This window comes from Phascolarctos cinereus, unplaced genomic scaffold (genome assembly GCF_003287225.1).
Source record: "Phascolarctos cinereus isolate Bilbo 61053 unplaced genomic scaffold, phaCin_HiC Scaffold_1;HRSCAF=81, whole genome shotgun sequence".
In the NCBI taxonomy this organism is placed as follows: domain Eukaryota; kingdom Metazoa; phylum Chordata; class Mammalia; order Diprotodontia; family Phascolarctidae; genus Phascolarctos; species Phascolarctos cinereus.
The window spans coordinates 204,016,606-204,040,444 of record NW_027555514.1 but is presented as its reverse complement, the minus strand read 5'-3'; the positions used below and the strand labels follow the sequence as shown (position 1 = coordinate 204,040,444).

At 33.8% G+C, this 23,839-nt stretch overlaps 1 protein-coding gene across 2 annotated transcripts in view; it reads left to right on the top strand.

Annotated features, from left to right (window-relative positions):
- Positions 1-22,104, top strand: part of CNTN1 (contactin 1) — a 272,757-nt gene extending 250,653 nt beyond the window's left edge. For both annotated transcript variants that reach the window (XM_020975799.2, XM_020975800.2), the window contains exons 20-23: positions 6,314-6,500; positions 13,975-14,087; positions 15,384-15,540; positions 19,516-22,104. In XM_020975799.2, coding sequence (XP_020831458.1) covers positions 6,314-6,500; positions 13,975-14,087; positions 15,384-15,540; positions 19,516-19,592 — 534 coding nt within the window. In that variant the 3' untranslated portion in view covers positions 19,593-22,104. The remainder of the gene's footprint in view (positions 1-6,313; positions 6,501-13,974; positions 14,088-15,383; positions 15,541-19,515) is intronic.
- The last annotated feature ends 1,735 nt before the right edge of the window (positions 22,105-23,839 follow it).

Sequence of the window (23,839 nt, the reverse complement as noted above, 5' to 3'; positions counted from 1 at the left end):
AGATTACATCTAGAAAGATAACACGATCCTTTCAATAAACTAGGCAAAATGAGCTAAATGAAAGATAGACTTGTTAGATAACTGGGAAGAGGTATCAAAAACAAGAGACCTGAAGAAGAACCTCTTTATAATATAGACAAAACCATTCTCTTATATAAATGTCTTTAATAAAATATTATTAACATGAAGTCCATGAACTTATTTTTCCAAAAATATTTTGATAACTATTTAAATATAATACATTACCTTTGCCATCACATCTACTATATAACATGCATTTAAAAACATTATCCTGTGGAGCCCAAAGGCTGCATCAGACTGCCTAAAAAGTTACATGTAACAAAAAAGTTAAGAACACCTGTTCTAATATATGTATTTTTATTGCCTTCTTATATGTATATTCAGCTTCCACAAGATTACTTTACACACATGGTAAATTAGTTTACTGTAGAACATAAATCTGAAAGAATGTGTTTGATGGTTTACTTTTGAAGAAGTCTATGTAAAAATGATAAGGATATGTCTACAAAGAATTGTGGCAAATAGGTGGTGCAATGGATAGAATTCTAGGCCTGGAATCAGAAAGACATATCTTCCTGAGTTCAAATCAGGTCTCAGAAATCTATGTTACCCTGGGCAAGTTACTTAACACTGTTTGCTTCAGTTTCCTCATCTGTAAAATGAGCTGGAGATTGAAATGGCAAACCACTCCGGTATCTTTGCCAAGAAAACTCCAGATGGAGGTCATGAAGACACTACTGAAAAATGAAATCCACAAATCTACAAAGCATGGCTGTAGTGGGGAAACAAGTGACGATCCAGCTCTGCTACCTTGGCTTACATTTCCATTTGACATTTATTAAGTACTGATAATAAGACCTTATGCTCAGCACTGTGTCTGGAATAGAAAATACAAATGAAAAACAATCCCAGCTCTAAAAAACAAACAACCCCCCCCCCCAAAAGCTTACATTTTATTGTCCGTTGCAAAGATGCCCTAGAAGTTTCTGTAACAGAGAACGGAAAATTAAAGTTGAAGACAAGGTTCATATTATTCCATGGGCAGATTCTTAGAGTATGATTTGAATACCAATACTAGAAGCTGTGGGGACTCAAAAAATGAAAATGGAGTAAAAAATTAAAAACTTTTGGTGAATTTGTCTAGCATTTGTGGGATATGAAGTATTTTCAAAATTTTAACCCATAGATTGTTTTCCTCTTCTTTTTTGTCTGTTTCCAAGGAACAAGATAAGATTTTATCTCTCTAGAGGTCAATTTCTTCATCTGTAAAATGGGCCAAAATTTTGAAAATGCTTCCTATTCCATAAATGTTACATATATTCTCTAAAAGTAATTATGTACAAAAAGATGGAATTAATCTCTTAGATTGATTTCCAGCTTTCATGCCGTAGGATTCTAAAAATAGGGCAGAATATAATTTCAATTAATTTCACTCAATTAGAAGATGAAATATACATATGCAGAAACAAACATGTATTTATGTTTATAGTAATATTAAAGTAAGTAGATATGTAATGTGGGTTAAGATATGTTACTGGCATACTACATGTGTATATGTGTATATGTATACACATATTTTTTATTTATATATATATTATATTTATTTACTTTTATATATATATATATGTTATGTATATATATATATATATATATATATATATATATATAGTCATGCTCACACACACATATGTCCATCTAAAAAGTATGCCTACAACATTATCTCTCCTCCCTTTCATAGCCAAACTCCTAGAAAAAGTTATTTTTGCTTATAGACACTACTTCACTCACTTTTCAATCCTTGCACTCTGGCTTCTGATTTCACCACAAACTGAAACAGACATTGATTAACCATGAAATCCAATGACACTTTCTCACTCTTCATTCTTTTTGACACCTCAGAAGTATTTTAACGCTTGGACACCTACTCCTGGACACTCTCATTTCTGAGTTTTCTTGGCAGTGTTTTTTCATTGTTCTCCTATGTGCCTGCCATTACTTCTTAAGAATCTTTTCCCAACACCTGTTAGCATGCCCCAAGGCTCAGTTCCTGTCTGTCTTCTTTTCTCTTCTCTTATACCTTCTCTGTGGTCCCATCCACTCTCATGTGTTCATTTATCCTTTAGATAGACAATTCCCAGAACTATACACACAGCCTTAATTTCTCTACTGAGTTCCAGTCTCATTTCATCAATCATATATTGAACATTTCTACCTGTATTTTTCATTGGTATTTCAAACTTAACATGGCAAAAGAAAACCTTTCCATCAAAGAAAAAAATCTTTCCATCAAATCTCCCTAACATCTGTGTTTCTGACTTCAATATATCAATGACATTATGATTGCGTTAATGTAGATACTCTCCAGTGGTACAGCTCATGATCAAGCCACACATTTTCTTCATGTGTATCCTTGCCTCCTATAAATTTTCCATGGGAGGAAGGAAGTCCTTTTAGTCTCTCCAACATATATAGCATCCCTTGATGTTACTGTATGACCAGTCTACTTTTTTTTCTGTCATTTGTCTTTCCAATGAAATCCTTTATGCTATTTCTCCTGCATAATTCTTTACTTATTATGTGTTGTAGCCTCTTTATACTGATCATTTGCTCTCCATGTTCCTTTTGATGAAATGTAGCTTTAATTTCTCTAACACTAGAATACTATGGTGTTCCATAATTCATAGCCATATAACATTACCAGAAGAGGATTGCTGGTGAAAAAGGGACCATTTTTTTTAAAAGGAGAAGAGAGACACTTAAAGAACTATGCAATTCTCCCAAGTCAAACCACATTATTCTCTGTTTCCCAAACAATTGTAGCAAAGACAATTGTTCACATTCAATGTTTATCCAAGAGTTATTTATTTGATGGATATGTATAGAATGTCTACATAATTGTATGACACACTCTGAACAACAGGCATATTTCATTCCCTTATTTTTTTCTTCCTGGGTGGATAATTAAGTAGAAATCTTTTGATTATGGGTCTTATTTGTAAATATCCTGGGGGTTGATGCAATCAGTATAATGTCAACTAAAAAAAAGGAATAGCTGGCTGATCTATAGAGAATTCCTTTTTTTACACCAAACATGTTTCAAATTTTAAAATATACAAATATTTTAGCTTTTTTTTTTTAGGCAATTGGGGTTAAGTGACTTGCCCAGGGTCACACAGCTAGTGAGTGTCAAGTGTTTGGTCTGAGGCTGGATTTGAACTCAGATCCTCCTGACTTCAAGGCCAGTGCTCTATCCACTGCACCACCTAGCTGCCCCTAACGTTTTAGCTTTTTGATGAAGTCGTGTTATACTGTCTCAGCTTCATCTGGTATCTTCAAAAATGTAAAAGTATCTGTAGGTTTATAGTGAATATTATTTACTTCAAATAATAATTACTTCCTAGTTCATTCACACTTCACTTGTAAATTATGGGCTTATTTTTTCAAAGAAGAGTAAAAAATATAATTCATAGCTTTCATATTAATTTAAAAATATTTTAGGAAAAATAGAACAAAAAAGACTATTATTAAATATTAAAATAATAAAATTAATTAGTTATATTAATTAAAATAATAATTATGATATAAATATTTTAAAATATTATTAAACATTCTATACAACATACTATTTTAATCTCTATTTTAAAATTCAGGGGACTTTAGTTCCTAATAGACCACAACACAGTTTTAAAAATCCTTCCCACTTAGACAAATAATCAATTATTTATTATCATTTTTATTACTAACATAATCATAGCAATAGCTAGCTTTTCTTCTTCTGCTTTTAGGTTTACAAGGCACTTTACATATTTTATTTCAGTTGATTCTTACAACAATCATAAAAGATAGTTGCTGTTACTTTGCCCATTTTATGGATGAGCAAACTGATGCTGAAGGTAATTAAGTGACTTCTCCAAAGTCACATAGAGTAAGTGTAAAACAGTATTCAAATTCCTTGGCTGATTCTAAGACCAATATTCTATCAATTATCAACCTAACTGTCCTATGTGTGACACTTGTTTGATTTCTAGCTTCAGTGCAGTTTTGAAGGATATGTCATTAATTATATTATTTAAGACATATTAAGAGGAAACAAAATGAGAGGATGCAGTAATAGATCACTTTTGTTTTTCAAGCCTTGTTACTTCTCCATTAGATTACTCTGCAGAGTGAGGTGCTCCATTAGGTTTCTAGGGATAATCTTGATATGTTGGGAGCATCTTTCTAATACTATGATTCACAACCCCCCATCCAGTGTTTCTTCTCTTTACTTAATATCATCTAACCAGCTGATATCTCATCAGTATCAAATAACTAATTAATTAGCTTATTTATTTATGAAGGCTTATTTACAGAGAAGGTACAACAAGGATTGAAGCCTAAGAACATCCTTCCTAAAACTGGAGCACACTCTTCCCTATACCCAGCCACTTGGTTTCTAGTAACAGTGGACTCTAAGTTAAAGTTCACTTAGAAGAGGTCATAACCAATGACCCTTTCTTATTTGTAGGATATGGTGTCTCACTTACCTGTTCTTGTTGGACTGAATCAAGCAGGTCAGTTATCAGCACCAGATCCTTACTGAATTTAGATGCTAAACTAATGGCAAGTTCTACTATAAACTATAGTTGCTGGACTTCTATTGGCTTGTCCAACTTTTTGAAGCTCAGGTCATAATCTGGTCTGTTCTGTCTCTAATATTCATTCACCCAGGACCAGGAAATAATATTGACAACAAAGGCAGTAACAGAAATTCATGCTCACATGGTAGCCAGGTAAGGAAAATAGACAATTGGTGGTAGGTTATTAATGTTTCTGCCACTGCTGCCTTTCTCCTCACCTGGAGGCTTATAGAAGTTCCTCCTTCACTTGCTACTAGAGAAGAGAAGTTCTTTCCTGATCTGAAATGAATAATCACTAAACATGGAACAGACCTCTGGTAGCTCTTCTGACCTTCTAAATTCACAAGATCCTTTTAAGTTCACTTGATTCATTCTGTCTTTGATAATCATTCACCAAAGATCAGAAAAACACAAATACAGGAGAGACAAAAAAAACCCAACTGCAGCATGCATTCATAGCCACATAGCAACTGTGTAAGAAAGAGAATCTGAAGTCCCTCTCATATCTAGGGTCCCACAGAATTTTTTATCCTTATTCAAAAGCCATGATGGAAAAAAGAACCCTTTTTCTTTTTAAACTTTTCCATGAAAATCTGTTTTGGCTCAGAAGCCAGTTAAGAGATTTTTTTTTTAACAGTTCATAGTAATCCATTTCTGAATAGGGGAAAAGGCCTCTCCATATTCATGTCTGGAAGGAAACTTACTCAGCTTCTACACGGTTTTGATACCATGCAGAACACGCAGCATGTCCTCTAAGGCTCTCATTGTCCAGTTCCCCCAATACAAAGTACAAAGAAATCAGTGCAAAGTAAATTCCAGAGCCAGAGAGCACTAAAAGGTGAAGATACTTAATATAGAAGCTGTCACCTAACTTTTGTGCTTTTTAAAATTGCTTTCAAGAAAGTTTGAAATTCCACTAGATACTGCACTCTAGTTACGAAAGGTAGGATCTGGGTGAAGAAATATTTTGTTCAGGGTCCAGGCATATTTTGCAGAGCTAGGAGACCTGTCTGACCAGAATAGAGAGTGTTGATGGGTAATGATATGAAATAAGACTGAAAAGGTAGGAGGGATCCATATTTTGGAAGGTTTTAAATGTCAGATAGATAATTTTTTAAAGATCACCTTAAAGGCAAAATAGAGCCATTAAAGGTTTCTGACTAAGGGAGTAGCATGGTCACATTTAGGTTTTAGGAATTCAGTAAATGTGAGGTGAATGGATGGGAGAGGAACAAGACCGTAAATAGAGAGAGATTGCAAATAATTTGTACAGTAATTTAACAACAAAGATAGAAACAGAGATGCATGTTCACATGGCAGCTGGGTAGGGAGTACAATAATTTGTATACATATCTTTAACCCCATCATACTATAACCTCATCAAGAACATAGATTGCTTTGTATCTTTCTCTGTATTTTGCAGAGTATGATGTTTGTTTACATACAAAGGCTTAATAAATGTCTCCTGACATTTATGTGAATGTTAAGGTAGTGTTAATATTATATGTTAAAAACAGGTTATTGCTAACAGACCTAAGAACATTTAGGGCCAACTTTTTCAACCAACTCTAGGGGTTACAATGCTTTCAGAAAATATAAAAAAAGATGTTTTAAATTGTTTTAAACATTTAAAATATGAATTTTAACAAAATGCTACAATTAAACACTTACAGATTCGTTACTGGGCTGCACAGGATAAGGAAGCAGCTGCACAGAGAGTTCAAGTCAGCAGTCAGGATTATTCTGCCAAACTGGAAAATTTGCTACCTGATATGCAGTATTCTGTGGAGGTTAGGGCCTATAACAGTGCAGGATATGGACCTCCCAGTGATGTGGTTGATGTCTACACAAGGAAAGCACGTAAGTATAGGTGTTTTAATTTTAGAATACCTGAATATAAAAGTTCATTTCATCACAATCTAGAATCCATCTTAGGAAGAAATTCATCTATTTCCTCCCAATATTGCCTTTCAATTACCTGGCGCATTTTATTTAACTAAGAAAGATAAGAAAGAAAAACAAACTTTTTTTTTTATCAATTCTTATGTGCCATTATAGAAATAACATGAGCAGTAGACCAACTTTACAAAAGTTTGTCTTTGAAAAACTTTCACAAGGTTTAAGCAGCTATATTTATTGCATGTTTGGAAACAATATTTTTGTAGAAATGGAGGCTTGCATATATGGAGGCAAGCATACGTGGTAAAATAGGAGGAAACAATACAACCCAGTTCTATCCAACAATTACTTAAACAATGATCAAATGAGATCACCAAACTGAGTAGTGATTGGGAAATCTGAGGAGAGACCACAGTGAGTTATTTGTTCAACCCAGGTCAGCACAGAGAAACAGCCAGTCTAGCCAGGAAAACCAGTGCAGAGATTCATCTGATGTTGCATACCAAACAAAGAGTGGGAACAGGAGGGAGCAGTCATGTTGCTCTGCCCTGGAACAAGACTGAGGGTAGAGCCTATAGCAATGAGCAAATTGTAGTGTAGTAAGTGCCTGATGCTATGAACCTTGCAGGGAGCAAGAAGAGAGCCATTCAATAGCTGTGTTGCTTCTATCCTCTAACTGGATGCCAGATACAGCATTGGCCTGTATCTCTGAAGTGGAGAACCTTCCCAAAGTGGGGGCTAGCAGCAGTCAACCAGACCCAAATTGGGGTCTAGGATTTGCAAAGCTCAGACCAGGAGGGCAGTGATCAGATTTTACTTATATGCAGAGAGTTACCATTTTTTGGGACACCTGAAATCCTGGAGGAACACACTATTCAATAATAAGAGAAAGCAGTGGCAGGACCCCACAGAATATAGATTCACACCAAATAAGACCCTAATATTCCTTCCATAAGTGTGCAGATCCTAGCCCAAGCACACAAATTTCAGGAAGTAAAGGTGAAAGAATGAAAGAGGAATATGAACTATCATGAAAAAAGGGATTCCCAGGAAACAAAGCCAGAAGAGACTAACTGCATAATATCTATAAGCAAAGACTTAAATAAAAGACAGTTTGGTCAGAAGGTCAACTAGAATTCTTGAAGGAAATAAAATTAGTTAAAAATCATATTGTAAATGAAATGAGATTTCTACTGGGAAAGAAATGAGAGTTCTAGAAGAGGGACTTGGAAGGATTTACAAGTCCAAATAGAAGTTAATAAAAGAGTAACAAAACACTACCCATGAATATTCAAATAAACTAAGTAGAAGTTAATAAATCCATGAGGTAATATGAAATATTAAAATGGACTCAAAAGACTGAAAAAAATAGAAAATGTTATCTCAAAGTAAAAAAAAAAAACAACTGAACTGAGAAAAAATGTACAGCAAGAAAGAGTTCAGGTATCAAGGAGCCACAGTCAGGATCACACACAAAATGTAGAGCTACCACTATAAAGGAGAAAAGATCTTGGAATTTGATATCCAAAAACATAAAAGATATAGGCTTATAACTAAGAGTAGCATTTCCATTAAAACTAATTATAATAGGATAGGTGGAAATGGACCTTTAATGAAATGGAACACTTTAAAGCAACTGTGATAAAGACTGAGTAAAAATGTTGAAATGCAATTACAGGTGGTAAGAGAAACACAAAATAGTTAAATACAAGTGAGCAATCAGAAGAGACTACAGAAGAATAAAGTATTTACATTCTAATAACAGAGATGATATAGGTGTCAACTTGGAACTCTAATGTTCAATGCATTTTAGAATCAGAATTTCATTTGTGGTCATAGAGGGAGACAAAGGACCTGGAAGTAGTTCTGATGATCATAAAAGAAAGGAAAGAGAGAGCAAAAGGAATACACTTAGAAAAGAAAGGGAAAAGAAGGAAGTTTAACTTCTATTTCATAAATCTGGGTGGTAAAGTAGAAGTATAAAATCACTTGGTCTTCACTTTTATCTAAATTGGTCAAAGGAAGGTAAAATATAGACAATAATAACACAGAGTTGACATAGAAATACCTTTAACTCAACAAAGAAACAGCAGGGATCTCTGTGAGAGGAGAAGGGAGAAAAAGAGTTCCCTTTTATAGATTGTCAATAGATTCTGGGAGGGATTAGTCATCAACAAAATAAAATCCATTCTTAGAGAGTGACTTGTGAAGGAACACTTCAAAGGAAAGAATGAAAGAATAAATACTCATTACTGGTGTCTGGATGAGAGGAAGAGAATGCGATAGGGAAGCTGAAACATACTGACTTAAACATAGATCAGTAATGCTGAGTATATTCCTTTCTCATTATCACCTCTTTGATAAAGAAATGGCAAAGTGAGGAAGATATATTGGAGAATGGAATGGAGGGAAAAAAATAATTATCACAATGAGTGGGATGAACTTGCCCATGAAACAGGAGAGGATGGGAGAATGGACTAGAATGTAGAATTCAATATTATGCTGTCTTCAAGAAACATCCTTGAAACATAAAGACTCAGTTAAAATAAGGAGCTAAAGAAAAACTATTGTATTTCATGATCTCAGACAAAGCAATATCAAAGGCAAATTTCTTAAAAGAGATAGAGAAACTACATTATGCTAAAGAGCACCATAGACAAGGGAAGTATCCAACAGAAAAGTCCAGGAGTCCAGGAATAGAACTAAGAGGGGAAATGAAGAACAGCCTGGGTCCCTCTCCAAAATGGAGCTTCCAGGAGAACTAATGGAAGAAAGAGACAGTCCTTACTGAAGGATGTTCCAGGGCATAAAACCTCTTCAATAAATGGAGAAAAGAAGAAATGTTAAACACATCCATTACTGAGAAAAATGTGATGAAATAATCTGAATAAAGGGCTATTGAAGAAAGGATTAAAATGAGTTGGAGACTAAAGTGTCTGTCAGTAGTAGGCACTTAATAGGTACTTATTGACCTGACTTGACTTACTCCTAAGGAGTTAAAGGATCAAATAAGAAATTATAGACATAATACATAATTTCATTATAGATAATTATAGTAATGAAACAATATGATATTTGCACAATACCAACCAAAGCAGTCCTTAGGGGATTCACATCAACAAGATCAATTAATTGGGCAGACAACTAAAAAAAGAAAAAAACACAAAAAAATTGAAAGACATGTATTAATATGGAAATTCTAAAAATCAAAGAAAAGTTTGAGAAAATCAGAAGTAAAAATTGAAGTAATAAAACCACAAACCTTTTAAAAATAAACATTCAACTAATTTGACTTTTAAAAGAAAGAAGAAAGCCAAACCGCTGTCATAAAAAATAAAAAGAGAATCACAAACAAAAAAAGAAATAAAGGCAAATATTAGAAACCATTATTTTTAAAGTATGTACCCCAAAATGACAACTTAATTGTAATGGATGAATACTTATAAAAATATAAGCTACCTAAATTAACAATAAAAGAGAAAATTCAAATAACCCAATCTCAGAAGAAGAAAATGAACAAACAATAAATGAACTCCAAAGGGGAAAAAAGGACTAAATGAATTTAGAAGTGAATTGCATCAACTATTTAATGAAAAATTATTTGCAATATTACACAAACTTTTTTTTTTCACAAATAGGAACAGAATGTATTCTAGTCATACTTTGACACAAATATTGTCCAGGCACAGAAAAACAAGGCACAGAAAAAATAGAAGGTGAACTATAGACTAATATCCTGAATGGATAATGATATAAAAATTTTAAACAAAGTACTAGCAAAAAGGCCACAGCAACTCATCTAAAAGATTAGGTGGGATTTATATCAGGATTGCAGGGTTGGTTAAATAATAGGAAAAAAACATAAATGTATTTATGATCACATTAAGAACAACAGGAAAAATCATGACTATATCAAAAATGCAAAAAAATAAATCTTTAGGAAAACAAAAAACAAAAAGCCCTACAAAACACTAGAAGTCATAGGAATAAGTGACAATGTTAAATAGTTTCTATGTAAAACCAAGAACCAATATTATATGTAGTGGATATAAGCTAGAGCCCTTTACAGTAAAATTAAGAATAAAACAAGAATGTCCATTGTTACCATTAATATTTGGTATAACTTTTAAAAATGCAAGGAAAATCAACTGAAGTGATAGCACTTACTAACTCTGTGACTCTGGGGAAGTCACTTAACCCCAATTGCCTCATATAAAAAAAAGAAAAAAATATATAGGAGGATGGGAGAAAAAAAGTTCCATTCCAAACAAATGAGCATCTTACTTGGAATCAGCAAAACCAAAGTCACGATCCTGTCACAGAAATATAGTAGCTGTGTGACCCATGTGGCATTTAACATTTCTTTTTTGGCTTCAGTTTCCTCATATGTATAATGAAGATAATAACAGCACCTACCTCACAGGCTTGTTGTGAGGATGAAATGAGGTAACATATATAAAGTACTTTGAAAACATTAAAATACTATGTAAATTATAGTTATCATTGCAGTGAATTATAGGAATGTATAAAATATCTGAAAGTTAATCTACTGAGTCATATGATAAAAAGTATATTAATACAAAACACTTTACAGAAATGAAAGCAGACCTAAATAAGTGGAAAGATATTGATTCCTCAAAACTGGGCAAAGCTAATGTAATAAAAAATGACAGCACTACCTAAATTTATTCAGTGCTATGCCATTCAAACTGTCAAGAAACAAAAGCTGAAGGATCTCAAAGGAAATAATAAACATAAATAGAAAGGAAGGGGACCTAGCAGTACTAGATCTCAAACTATACTGTGAAGCAATACTCATCAAAACTATTTGGTATTCCTAAATAAAATAAAATAAAATAAAATACAGTGGTCAGTCAGTGGAACAGATTAGCTATACTGAAGCAAATAAATTTAATAGATAAACCTAATGTCCCCAGCTATTGGGGCAAATAGTTATTATTTGACAAAAACTCTTTGGAAAACTGGACATTGATTTGGTAGAAGTCTCATCAGAATACCAAGTTAAATGTCAAATGGCTACATGAAGCATGTATAAAAGGTTAGAACACAAACAAATTAGGAAAAATGGATTTTGGATCCATTGTATCCAAACAAATGATAGAGAGGATCACAGCAGACAAAATTGGTAATTTTGATTAAAGTAAAAAGGTTTTGGGCAAACACTACCAATACAGTCAAAACTATACATGAAACTATTAAGTAGGGAAAACATCTTTGTAGCAGCTTTCTCTGATAAGGATCTCATATGGTCGAGATTATGAACAGGCACTTTTCAGAAGAGGAAATACAAAATATCAATAGCCATATGAAAAAATGTTCAAAATCATTAATAGAGAGATACAAATTAAAGCAACTCTAGAGTTCTACCCATCAGATTAACAAATATGACAAAAAAAGAAAGTGACAAATGTAGGGACTAGGGGAAAACAGGCATATTCAGTCACTGTTGATGGAGCTGTGAATTGTTACAGCCATTCTGGAAAGCAATTTGAAACTATGGACTCAGACACAGTAAATCTAACCACTTATGCTATGCCTGTCTGTCTCTGCCTCTCTTGTAGTTTTAATGGCAAAGGTCTAAAAGCTAAGAGGGTGCCATTTAATTGAGTGATAGTTAAACAAATTTAGGGTATATGAATATAACTGAATATTATTTTACCATAAGAAATTATGAGACAGGTTCAGACAAACCTCAGAAGTCTTATATGAACTAATGAAAAGTCAAATGAATAGGAATAAGAAAATAATTGATATAATAATAATAATAATGTAAAGAAAAACAACTTAAATAGACTAAAGAACTCTTATCAATGCAATAGCTAACCATAATTCCATAGTATTAATAAAGCATGCTACTTACATCACAGAAAGGTGATAATCTCAGGATATATAATCAAACATTTATTTTTGGATATGGCCAATGTGGGAATTTGTTTTACTTGACTAGATTTGTTTTTAAAAAGTATTTTTTTTTTCAGTTAAAATGGGGTAAGGTAAAAGAGGAAATTAAAGGTAGGGTTCAAACAAAGATGTTTGTCCTTTGTTCTCAAAGAGACCCATGACATCAGGGAAGTGATGCCATGACATGCAACTGAACTGGTTTTAAATGAGAGAGAGCTGTGCAAAGTCACCAGCCTTATTTTCTCCTCCAGAGTCATTTGGGTTCAGTGGCCAGATATAGATCAGTTCAACTGGAAATGGCCTAGTTGCTGTAGGAGACCTTGGCCTTTTCAAACTAAGGTCTTTAACAGGACTCAATTTGACTGAGGCAATACTCATTCAGTGATTGAGGAAAAAGGGAAGAAAAGGAAGGCTGTACAAGTTTTGAAAATTACATGTTGAATTTGTTATGTACTTGAAAAGCAATTTTTACAGAATTCACACTTTCATATCCTTCTTTTCATCCATGTATTATAAAAATGCTCATTTTAATTGGCATTTGTCAAATTCATAATAAAAAAAGAAAATTATTATATAAGTCTAGATGAGTTAGAGCTAAAAGAGACTTTAATGGCCATCTCGTCTACTCCTTCACTTTGCAGATGAGGAAACTGAGGCCCATAAAGAGTCCAAGGTCTGTAGTTATACCTTGCTCTTCCCATGTGACCAGACTATCATCTATGCCTGTCACACATTTGATGACATCCTTTACACCTATTGGTTATGTGCTGTAGCCTGTTCACACCCATTTTGGCATTTTGATCTGCTTTCTCAAATGCCTTTTCATAATAAAAAAACAGTAAGCACAATGGGATCTTATAGTGTTGATATCTTTCAGTTACTTGGGTTGTGGTAAACAAGTGGTTCATTCTCGAATACATCATTTAAGGAAGACTACTTCTTCCCTACTAATTCCCTCATTCAGGATGCTTTTAATTTAGATAGATATGAAGATTTTGTACAGATGAGAGAGTAAGCACAGGGTTTACTTATATTCTCTTGACCACCTTTTGAAGTGTTAGTAAGGTCTAAGATTTGCATACTAGAATAGTGTCAGGAGTTTGAATCCTACCTCAGGCATATACTAGCTGTGTGACTCTAAAGCATGAATATACACTGTTTCAGCCTCAATCTCATCTAAAAATGCTATTTTTAATAATCAGTGCTGCTTGAAAATGTAAGATGACCCAGATGAAGAAGGCTATAAGTGTATAGTAAGACAATAAGTGATGAAACATGGATTGTTTCAGAGAAGCAGTGAGCTTCTTAGTAAGATGAATGGGAAAAAGTTATCTCTTTATCCTAGCCTATAGGGCTATTTGGAGTACTTTTCCTCAGTATTTTATCTTTCTGTCAAAACCATCTTCCCTACTGAATGCTCATGCTTGGCATTATACAATGAAGACTGGATAGCGCAATACAATGATCTTAGCTGACATAACTACTAATTTCATGTTGCTATTTTTCCCCCTAGCCCCAAGTCAGCCTCCAAGGATTATTAGTTCAGTAAGATCTGGTTCAAGGTACATTATCACCTGGGATCATGTCAGAGCAATGTCAAATGAATCTACAGTGACAGGATATAAAGTAAGTAAAAGAAGGACAAACAATTAATTTGCTTTTGGCTCAGTTGGAGATAGGTACATAAAAAGAAAAGGTGACTCAAGTCAAATAGTTCTAGTCTCTTTCTCATTCAAATTTTTATCTTGCATGGAGAAACTTGTAATTGATATTTTTCTTGCTTCAGAAAAATCCCAGAGAACTTGGTAATTCTAGTTACAGAGTAGAACTTCAATTGAAATTAGTACTACAGGGGCAGCTTGATGATGCAGTGGATAAAGCATTTGCCCTGGAGTCAGGAGGACCTGAGTTCAAATCTAGCCTCAGACACTTGACACTTACTAGCTGTGTCACCCTGGACAAGTCACTTAACCCCATTGCCTAGCCAAAAAGGAAAAAAAGAAAATAAATTAGTACTACAACATGCATTGAAGTTAAAAAGAATTTTGAAGAAATTATTGGGCAATTCTTTAGCATACAGACATATGCAAGATGGATGGAATAATAGCTGCAAAGAATAGAATGATTCTTAGTCATTAGCGTGTTGGAATCCTATGAGAGAATTTTGTAGTTTAGCTGTTTTGAACTTAGCAGTGATAAAGTAAGCATCAATAATATTTATATAACATATAGGGATGTCTTGAATGGATTGAGGTACTACCTCTAAATCAATAAAAATAAGAAAAGATTATTTCCATATGTCCCAAACTAATATCCCTCCTAAGACACCCTCCTACCCATAGGCAGAGAAAAGTATAAAAATAAAAGTATAAAAATAATCTCTAATCCTTTGTGAAAGTCCTAGATTTATACTTTTTGGGAAAAAAAGTCCTCCTGTATCTTTAGTTTCATGTGGGAAAATTGTAAAATTCAGTTGTCATAGATATTACTGGACCATACAGAACCAATGGAAAAACCTTATTCTTGGAGTTATATAAAATGCTATTATCCTTTTTTCCTCATGAAATATAGCCATGAATTAGAACAGTTTAAGGAAGAGATAATTTGCGTTAGAAATCTTTTTCCATTTTCAGCTCTATAGAGAGCTGGTCTTGGAGCTAGAATGACCTGGGAATAAATCCACCTTAAAAACATATAGTATATGTTACTCTGGGCAAATCACTTGACATCTCAATGCCCCAGGAAACCCTCTAAGACTATACATGGTAGGAAAGATGCTGACCCTCATTGGTAGAGGGAGTTTGCTCATCTGGTAGTTCTGTATACTAATGAAATATTAGGTCCAGTACCTGTTCCTAACCCTACCTCTACACCTCAGTAAATGTCATTTCATTAACTTCTCATATGTTGGTAATTTACAAGGTGCTCTACAGACCTGATGGTGAACATGAAGGCAAGTTGTATTCAACTCATAAGCATTCAATAGAGGTCCCAATCCCCAGAGATGGAGAGTATATTGTGGAGGTTCGAGCACACAGTGATGGAGGAGATGGAGTGGTATCACAAATTAAAATTTCAGGTATGCAAGTCATTTTATTAACATTAGGATCAAAATATCGATGTCATAATTCCCAAAGTATAGTGTTTGCTATCTGAGGCAGTATAGTAATGGATTCTCTAAGTGGACTGAAATCTTCAAGAGCTCTTAGAACACTCCTAAAATGTTGTGGCTTACTGAGGGACATCTGGGATCTACCTTTTTAGATTTTATGTAAACAGTCTGGCAGAGTACCCTAAGATGTATCCAAAATAACACAAACATATACACAACCCAAGGTATCTAAGGTTCACCAAGTAATAAATTAATAAAAGAATTGCTTCATCATGAATCACCAGTAATGACTAGGGGAGCATTGCTTATCTCCAAGTATGTGCCATAGGATGATTCCTGATATATTCTTCTCCCAGTTAAATTTTTGCTGTCCTCAACAAATCAACTGAGATCCATTTGGCACATTTGTCCATACCCTCAATTTTGGAAGGTTCTTTGGGGATTTAGATTCAAACTTTGGCTTTTCAAGAGTGTCCCCCAATGCCTTGAATTAAAGAGTTTCTTAAACACTTCTCAAGTTCACATGACACATTTCTTAATGGCCTCTTAAATGTAACGTAAAGAGTACAACACAGCTTTTAAACAATGCTGAAATTGTCTAGGTTTCTTTTTTTTAAATTAAGCTTTATTAATTTTTCCTTTGATTTTCAGAATATCTACTTTGTTATTTGTTTCATTTGTTTTTTTGCTATGTGGTTCTTGATTTATTTTTTCTAATTTTTTTTAGTTTTATATACAAATAAATGAATTGTTCTTTAGCTCTTTTGTTGATTTAGAGATATAAATTTTTTCCTAAGAACTGCTTTAGGTATGACACATATATTTTGTAATTTTGCTTCATCTTTGTCATTTTTTGGCTGAAATTTTTTTATTTCCATAATTTTTTTTCTGATCCACCAGTTCTTTGGAATTTAGTCTCTGATTAATTTTAAATTTTTCTTCAAAGGCCCTTTATTGAATAGAAGTGTAATTCATTGTGATCCATGAATAATGTTTTTAGTGTTCTACTTTTCTGTATTTTTAATGAAGTTTTGATGCCCCAATACATAGTCAATTTTAGTCAAGCTGAAATGAAAGGTAAGCTTCTTTCTCTTTCCATTTATTAATTGCCAGAGATCTATTGTAATGTTTCTATTCAGGACCTTAAATTCTTTCTTATTTAGCTTTAGATTTATCTAGCTCTGAAAGGAATACATTAAGGTTCTCCACATTTATAATTTTACTGTCTATATATTTCTTCCTGAAATTCAATTATCTTTTCCTTTAATTATTTAGATGCTACATTCACTAAATGGTGAATATGTCATATATTTACATGGATTCATTATGACACCTTTAATCATAAATATTTTCCCTATTTATCTCTTTTTATTATTTGTTGTATATATTTGCTACCCTTGCATTTTTAAGTTCAGCTGAAGCATAATTCTGCTCTCATTTCTCATTTTTAACTCCATGTGGATCTTTATATCTTAAGTGTATTTCTTGTAAATTATATCTTGTTGAATTTTATTTTCTAATCCATTCTGCTAATTTATGGGTTACTTCACTCCATTCACATTCACTATTATGATTATTAGTTATATTTTTCCAGTTGTCCTGTCCTCTTGTACCTTTTCTGCTCTTTGTGCCCAATACACTGTTTACAAATAAGAAGTTGGTAAAAGATGTAATCTATAAATGAATTAATCTGTTTCTGTTCCTTTGCCTCTCATCTCTTCTCCTTGCCCAACCTCTGACATCAGGCTTTTATTCTTCCTTTCATTTCCCTCCTTCATATACTCCAACACTGGAATTTGTTAGGCTTATGATTATTCCCTTACCTATCCTGCCCTCTCTCTTAACTTCTTGCCTGCATTCTCCCCTATCTTTCCTCCCTCCTAGTTCCTTTTTGAATTTAGTGTGTTTTTGTGTCTTTATCTATATGTTGTAATTTTGTTAATTATTATTTCATATGAAAGTAATGTCCATTTTCCCCACCTCTTCCTCCATGTTTTCTTTATCTAATGCATCACTATTATGTGATAATGATTTCCCCTCTCTCCATCTTTTATCTCCAGTATAGTTCCCTATTTCTGACTTTGAAGACCATTAAAACAGCAAAACCATCGTCTGTCTCTCTTATTTATATTTCTCTATGTTATTCTCTACATTTAGTAGGATTCTGAAAAAACATTTGTTTTTTATTCTTCTATTAGAATATAAACTCTCTTTTAGCATCCCCAAGTCTAGAATTCTCTCCCTCCTCATCTCCATCTCTTGGCTTCCCTGGATTCCTTCAAGTCTTAGCTGAAATCCCACTTTTGGGGGAAGCTAGGTAGTGTAGTAGATATAGCACCAGCCTTGGAGTCAGGAGGACCTGAGTTCAAACATGGCCTCAGACAGAACACTTGACACTTACTAGCTGTGTGACCCTGGGCAAGTCACTTAAAATAAAAAATAAAATAAAATCCCACTTTCTGCAAGAAACCTTTTCTTATTCTTCATGTTGTTATTGCCTTCCCTCTGAGATTATCTGCAGTTTATCCTACACATGCCTGTTTTCAGGTTGTTTCCACCACTTTAAGGGAATGTACTTTTTGCCTTTCTATCCCAAGCACTTAACACAGTGAGTGGTATATAGTAAATGTTTAATAAATGCTTGTTGACTTGATTAAAGAAATTATTTGGCTAAAATTTTGTTTTGAATATCAAATGTTTTCCCAAATCATACTTTAAGCCATTGACTGTACTCTTTGGATAAGATAGGGTAAATTTGAACAAATGTGCTATTTTAATTAAATTGCTTTTCTGTGTAATAAATGTAATCAAATCAAAGTATATACAGCTCATAGGATCTTAGCTCTAGAGCTTATTGAGTCCTTAGCAGTGATAGTCTATTCCTCATTCTACAGATTAGAAAATTGAGGCTATAGAGGGGAAGTGATTTGTACAAAGTCACACAGATAGTAATAGTGTTAGTATGTTATTGCAGGTCCTTTGACTTCAGAACCAGTGCTATCACTTTAAAGTGTTTCGGCCAAGTCAAGTTATGTGTACATTTTGAAGTGTTACACAGATGCAAAATACCTACTTTCCACTTGACATATTTTCTCTGTTTAAAATGATTGGTGCAGTAGAACGTTACTAAGTTATCTGTTCTTTGTATGTGCATCTACTTATTTTTGTGCTTACTGCATATTGGTTGTAGGAGTCTCTGGGGATATCTGGGCATGGTGGCACTTGTTTGTAGCCTCTACTATTGATGGATTATTCCATTAAAATAGAATATTCCCTAGTTTATATAAATTAGCTAACAATTAGCTAACTTTAATGCTCAGTGCTGTGGGGCTGACTCAATTCAGATGAACACATCCAATCACTGGGCAAACAGGATAGGTTTTAGGTTTTAAACAAAAAAGCAAGGAGTAATTAACACCTACAAATGAACACCAAGTAGTCTTGGATTATTTTCACAAGGGAGGGATCCAAAGCTTCATAATGGTGCTTATGTTTCTCCACCTCTATCACTACCCTACCCCAACTTACACTTGTGAAGTGCTAATTTAGAGCCTAGAAAACCTTCACATACACAAATATCAAATAAAGGGTTTACTTACTAATATAACTATTTATAAATGTTATAAATATTAATGGATAAATATATATATGGTCTTATAGCAGAAGAAATAACAATTTATGTTCCTCAGAGAGTAGGTAGCACTTGTTAACTACAAAATTCTAAGCAAAACCATATCCTGCTTATATAAGAAAGGGATACTGAACTACAGAGACCAGATATCATAGAAATCCTTGCATTAGTACAAATTTTATTGTGATACAGACTGGTAAAAAGCTGGCTTGAAAGGAGCCATTTGATATTCTCGATTTTTTTCATTGTTGATTGAATTATTATGATACCTATTAATTAATCACAAATAACAAACTATGTTTACTTTTTAGGTGCATCTGAAGTTTCACCTAGTCTCTTTGGCTTATTGCTGCCTGCCTTTGGCATCCTAGCTTTTTGGGAATTCTGATGGTAGTGGATATCTGGTATCAATGTACGGTTGTGAATGCTCTTCAAATCTTTAAGGACTACCATTCTTTCTGATTCCTGTGGCACTATCCCAAGCCAAATCAATTATATATTTAAAAATTTTCCCTGCTGGGTTACAGTAAATTCAAGGACTGAGGCATCCAGGAACCCATTCATCTAATGAATACTCTTTGGGTTGTATACAAAATGATTTTAACTTGTTACAATATGCCTTATAAAACTCTTAAACTGATTTGTGACAGTTGCATGACTTGGTCAATAGAGCAAATTAATTGTTAACATCCACTAATATAGATTGTATAGTAAGAGTAAAATCACCATCCAAGGGTGCTTTAATAACCAGTTGTGAGGTATACTAGAGATTAAAACATTAATTTATGTGACAAATGTAAGAATAACTTGATTTGTTTGTATTCTATATGTTTTGTCTCCTATGTGTTTTAGAATGGCCATATCATTCACAATACTTTGTTTTTGGAGGTACAGTCAAAGGAAAACATTGAATTCATCTTGTAAAGCTTTTCCCACCCTAGAAATACACATTTGAATATTTGAAACATTTTGAAAGAAGTCCAGTTATGAAGGTTTTTCAGTGAAAGTACATACATTTGAGTTATCTAATAGCACTGGATTTTTAAAAATAGAATAGTTTTCTAAATAACAGATAATTTAGATTTTTTTTTGTCATACTGATGATAAATTCTACTTTCAGGTTATTTTATTTTATGAAACCTCAATTCTGTTTTTTAGCTAAAATTTTAGTTAGTCTTTTCATTCCTATGTGGAATTCTGATTCTGAATTACTAAATAATTTCATTCATTTTTTTAAGATGTGAAAGAAGATTGGAAATGAATAATTGTTATTCATCAGAAGCACAAAAGGGAGTCAGGTTACAATGATTTAGTAATATTATATCTTCTTTTTAATCCTTCATTCCCAAGTATTAACTTCCTTTAGTCAAGGTATGAAATTAGGCAATTAGCTTTGGGTATGAAAATCTTTTAGTATTCTCTAAAATGATTTCTAAGAAAAGTTTCCACTTTGATGGAATACTTAAAAAAAAAAAAAGGCTAAGGGGCACCAAAACAGCATACCAATATTTTTGTTTGTTTTTTTTTTATTAAGAATAAATGAGCTTGAGGGGCAGCTAGGTGGCACAGTGAACACACCACTGGCCCTGAAGTCAGAAGGACCTGAGTTCAAATCCGGCCTCAGACCAGACACTTGACACTTACTAGCTGTGTGACCCTGGGCAAGTCACTTAATCCCAACTGCCTAAAAATTAAAAAAAAACAAATAAAAACAAGAATAAATGAACTTGGACATCTAGCAGTAGCCAATAATGTTTATGTTCTGACTGTGTCTATAAAGAGTTTTAGTTAATGAGTTTTTATAGATGGTGAGAAAAAAAGAGCATTCTTTTATTTACCTTGGTAGGTTCAAAATATTGAGTGTGAATATGGAAGAAACTCACTGATAGTGAATCAAATTTCTCAAGTAATCATGCTTCAAGAATAATAAGCTCTGAATCATATTTTGCTAGCACATCCTTGTTAGCTAATTAAACATAGAGTTTATCTTTTTAGGATACATTAGTCATTAAAAAATATTTATAAGAAGTGAGATTAGATCTATTGCTACTTTATACCCATTTCTTTAAATTGAATAATTTTTGTACTGTATATTTCAATGTAAATGTTAGAGTCTTCATTAAAAAATAGTATTATTGCATTCATTTGCTTCTAAGTATTTGTTAGTAGAGACTTTTTAATAAAATAGGTAAAATGGATAATTTCCCACAGAGAGAGACTCAGCAACTTTAAGATCACTATTAAGTTTCACAAAACATAAAATTGATTGGGAGAAAAAAATCTTCATATCTAAGAAAAATTAACACTCTGTAAGCTTTTTGTGCATGTTTGATTTTTTTATTTCTCTCTGGGTTTTCTTACTCCAGTGTGACCCATGTGGACATTTTCATGTAATCAACAGTACATTCTTTTGTTTGATACATGCTTGCTTGCCTTTTTCCTATCCTGATATATGATGGTAAGGAACAAAACTGTGCATGGAGTCATTATAAAAGGTAAAAGAAAACAAAGAGCTTAGGGATTGAAAACAAATATTGTAAGGATTAACTACTTCACAATAGCTCACATAATGATCAAGTAACTTTACTTTGCTGTTGTTCCACAAAATTATACTAATTAATTGTGATCTTATGTTTAAATAATTGCCAACCCAACTAATGTGCTATCTGTTTTAAGACACAAGGTTCTTAAATGAAGTTTATATAGATATAGACATATTTGTTGTTTCTTTATATTTCAGGAAAGATGACATTCATAGTTTTATTTGATAATGATGATGCTTGGATTTTTTTTTAGTTATTTTGTATCATTTTTTCAATTGAGTAGACTAAGACTGTGCTTTGTCCTTTCTATGAATGGAAAATAAATTATAATGAAATAAATGTATCATTGTTACCCTAGATGTAAGAGCTGTCCTTTCATTTAGTCATTGTGGAGGTTAAATGACATTCCCATGTCTGACAAAGGACACAGGCATCCTGCATCAAGAAGGGAAGGGGGGCACACTTCCTTGCTCTATAAGTATATAGTCTTCTTCAACTGGCCTTTCTTTGAGTTCATTTTCAAATGACTACCTTGCATCCAATATGCATATCCACCCTCTTTAAGAGAAATAAACATGGTATACAGCCTAATTTTGTTTGTCTTTCTTAGAACAAACTCTGTAAGGTTGACAGTTATGGTGCTGTGACTCAGATACACCAGCCACTAGTGCTGGGACTTGGTGCCAATAGGAATTGTTCTCCTGAAGGCTTTCCATGGGAGGTTACATTATTTTTTAAAAGAGGAAAAGAATATAAGACTTTTTTTTTTCTTCTGTGATCTCAACTCTGGCCAAGTGGGGGTTGCAGAATAAAAGTTAGATAAGTAAGTTGGAGCTGCTAAAACATCTTAGCAGATTCTGGAAATTTTGAGATTAATCATTAAGGAGTTTGGAAATTAATCATTTTAAGATTGCAGGAGAAAACTCTTGAGACTTTGGGGTAATTCTAGAAACTTGCCCCCTGCTGAAATACCTCCCCTCAATCCTGATCACTCGGCATTCCCTACTCCCTCCCACTGGAATCAAGAGTGTATCTCAGTACTAGGACTGTAAACAGTCACATGTTTTCCCTGCGAACCCCTCTTATCTCAGATCAGATTAAGAAAAGAGAATGCTAGAGAATTGTAGGGAAACCTTGAACTACCCTTCCCCATCTGGTAAAAGGAGGTGGGGCAGCAGCAGGGGCCCACTGGCAGTGACCCCAATGGCTCTGTGCCCCCGAGAAGCCTGCTGTCCATCCCTCTAGGCAAAGCCTGGAAGTATCACCCAGGTGCAGTACATCTTGGCCACTCTACCCCAGCTACTGCAAGTGGCCCTAGCCCCCGCAGCATCTGCAGCTGTGAAGAAAGGGAAAGGGGGACAGGTCAGGCCCCAAGTCTAGCATTCCCTGAACTCTGCCACCAAGAATTACCACTACTAGGAAGGCCCTGGCACCAGCCACCCCGGCCCCTATGCAGTGCCTTCTGCTGCATCCCTCAGCACCCAGCTGCTACCTAGGAGAATCTGGGTGTCCTTGGCAGAACCTAGTGTGACAGTACAACCAGCCAACCTCTGCCCTGGGTAAGTCCACCCTTATCTGTCCCAGCTGCAGAAATGTATCAGCTACGTAATTTATAGCAGGTTATTTTATCTCTGTTTGCCCTGTTTCCTGATTTGTAAAGGAAAAATAATAATGGTGGTTTGTTGTGGGATCAAAATGATACAATGATTGTAAAGTGCTTAACACAATGACTGGCATATGTTAGACACTACATTATTATTATCTCTAATTTAATGTAATTTATGACATTCCCATGTTTATGGATGACAAAGGACACAGGCATCCTGAGTCACTAAGGGAAGGGATGGGAGGATACTTCCTTGCTCTATGGGTATATAGTCTCCTTTAACTGGCCTTTCATTGAGCTTACTTCCAAATAACCACCATGCATCCATATGCATGTCCACTCACTTTGAGAAAAATAAAAATGTGCATACAGACTAATTTTTTCTGTCTTTCTTAGAATGAACTTTGTAAGATTGACAAGTGTTAATGACATTTTATTGAATGCAGCTTAAAATGATACTTTTATTTTTTAAAATTTATTTAAAAC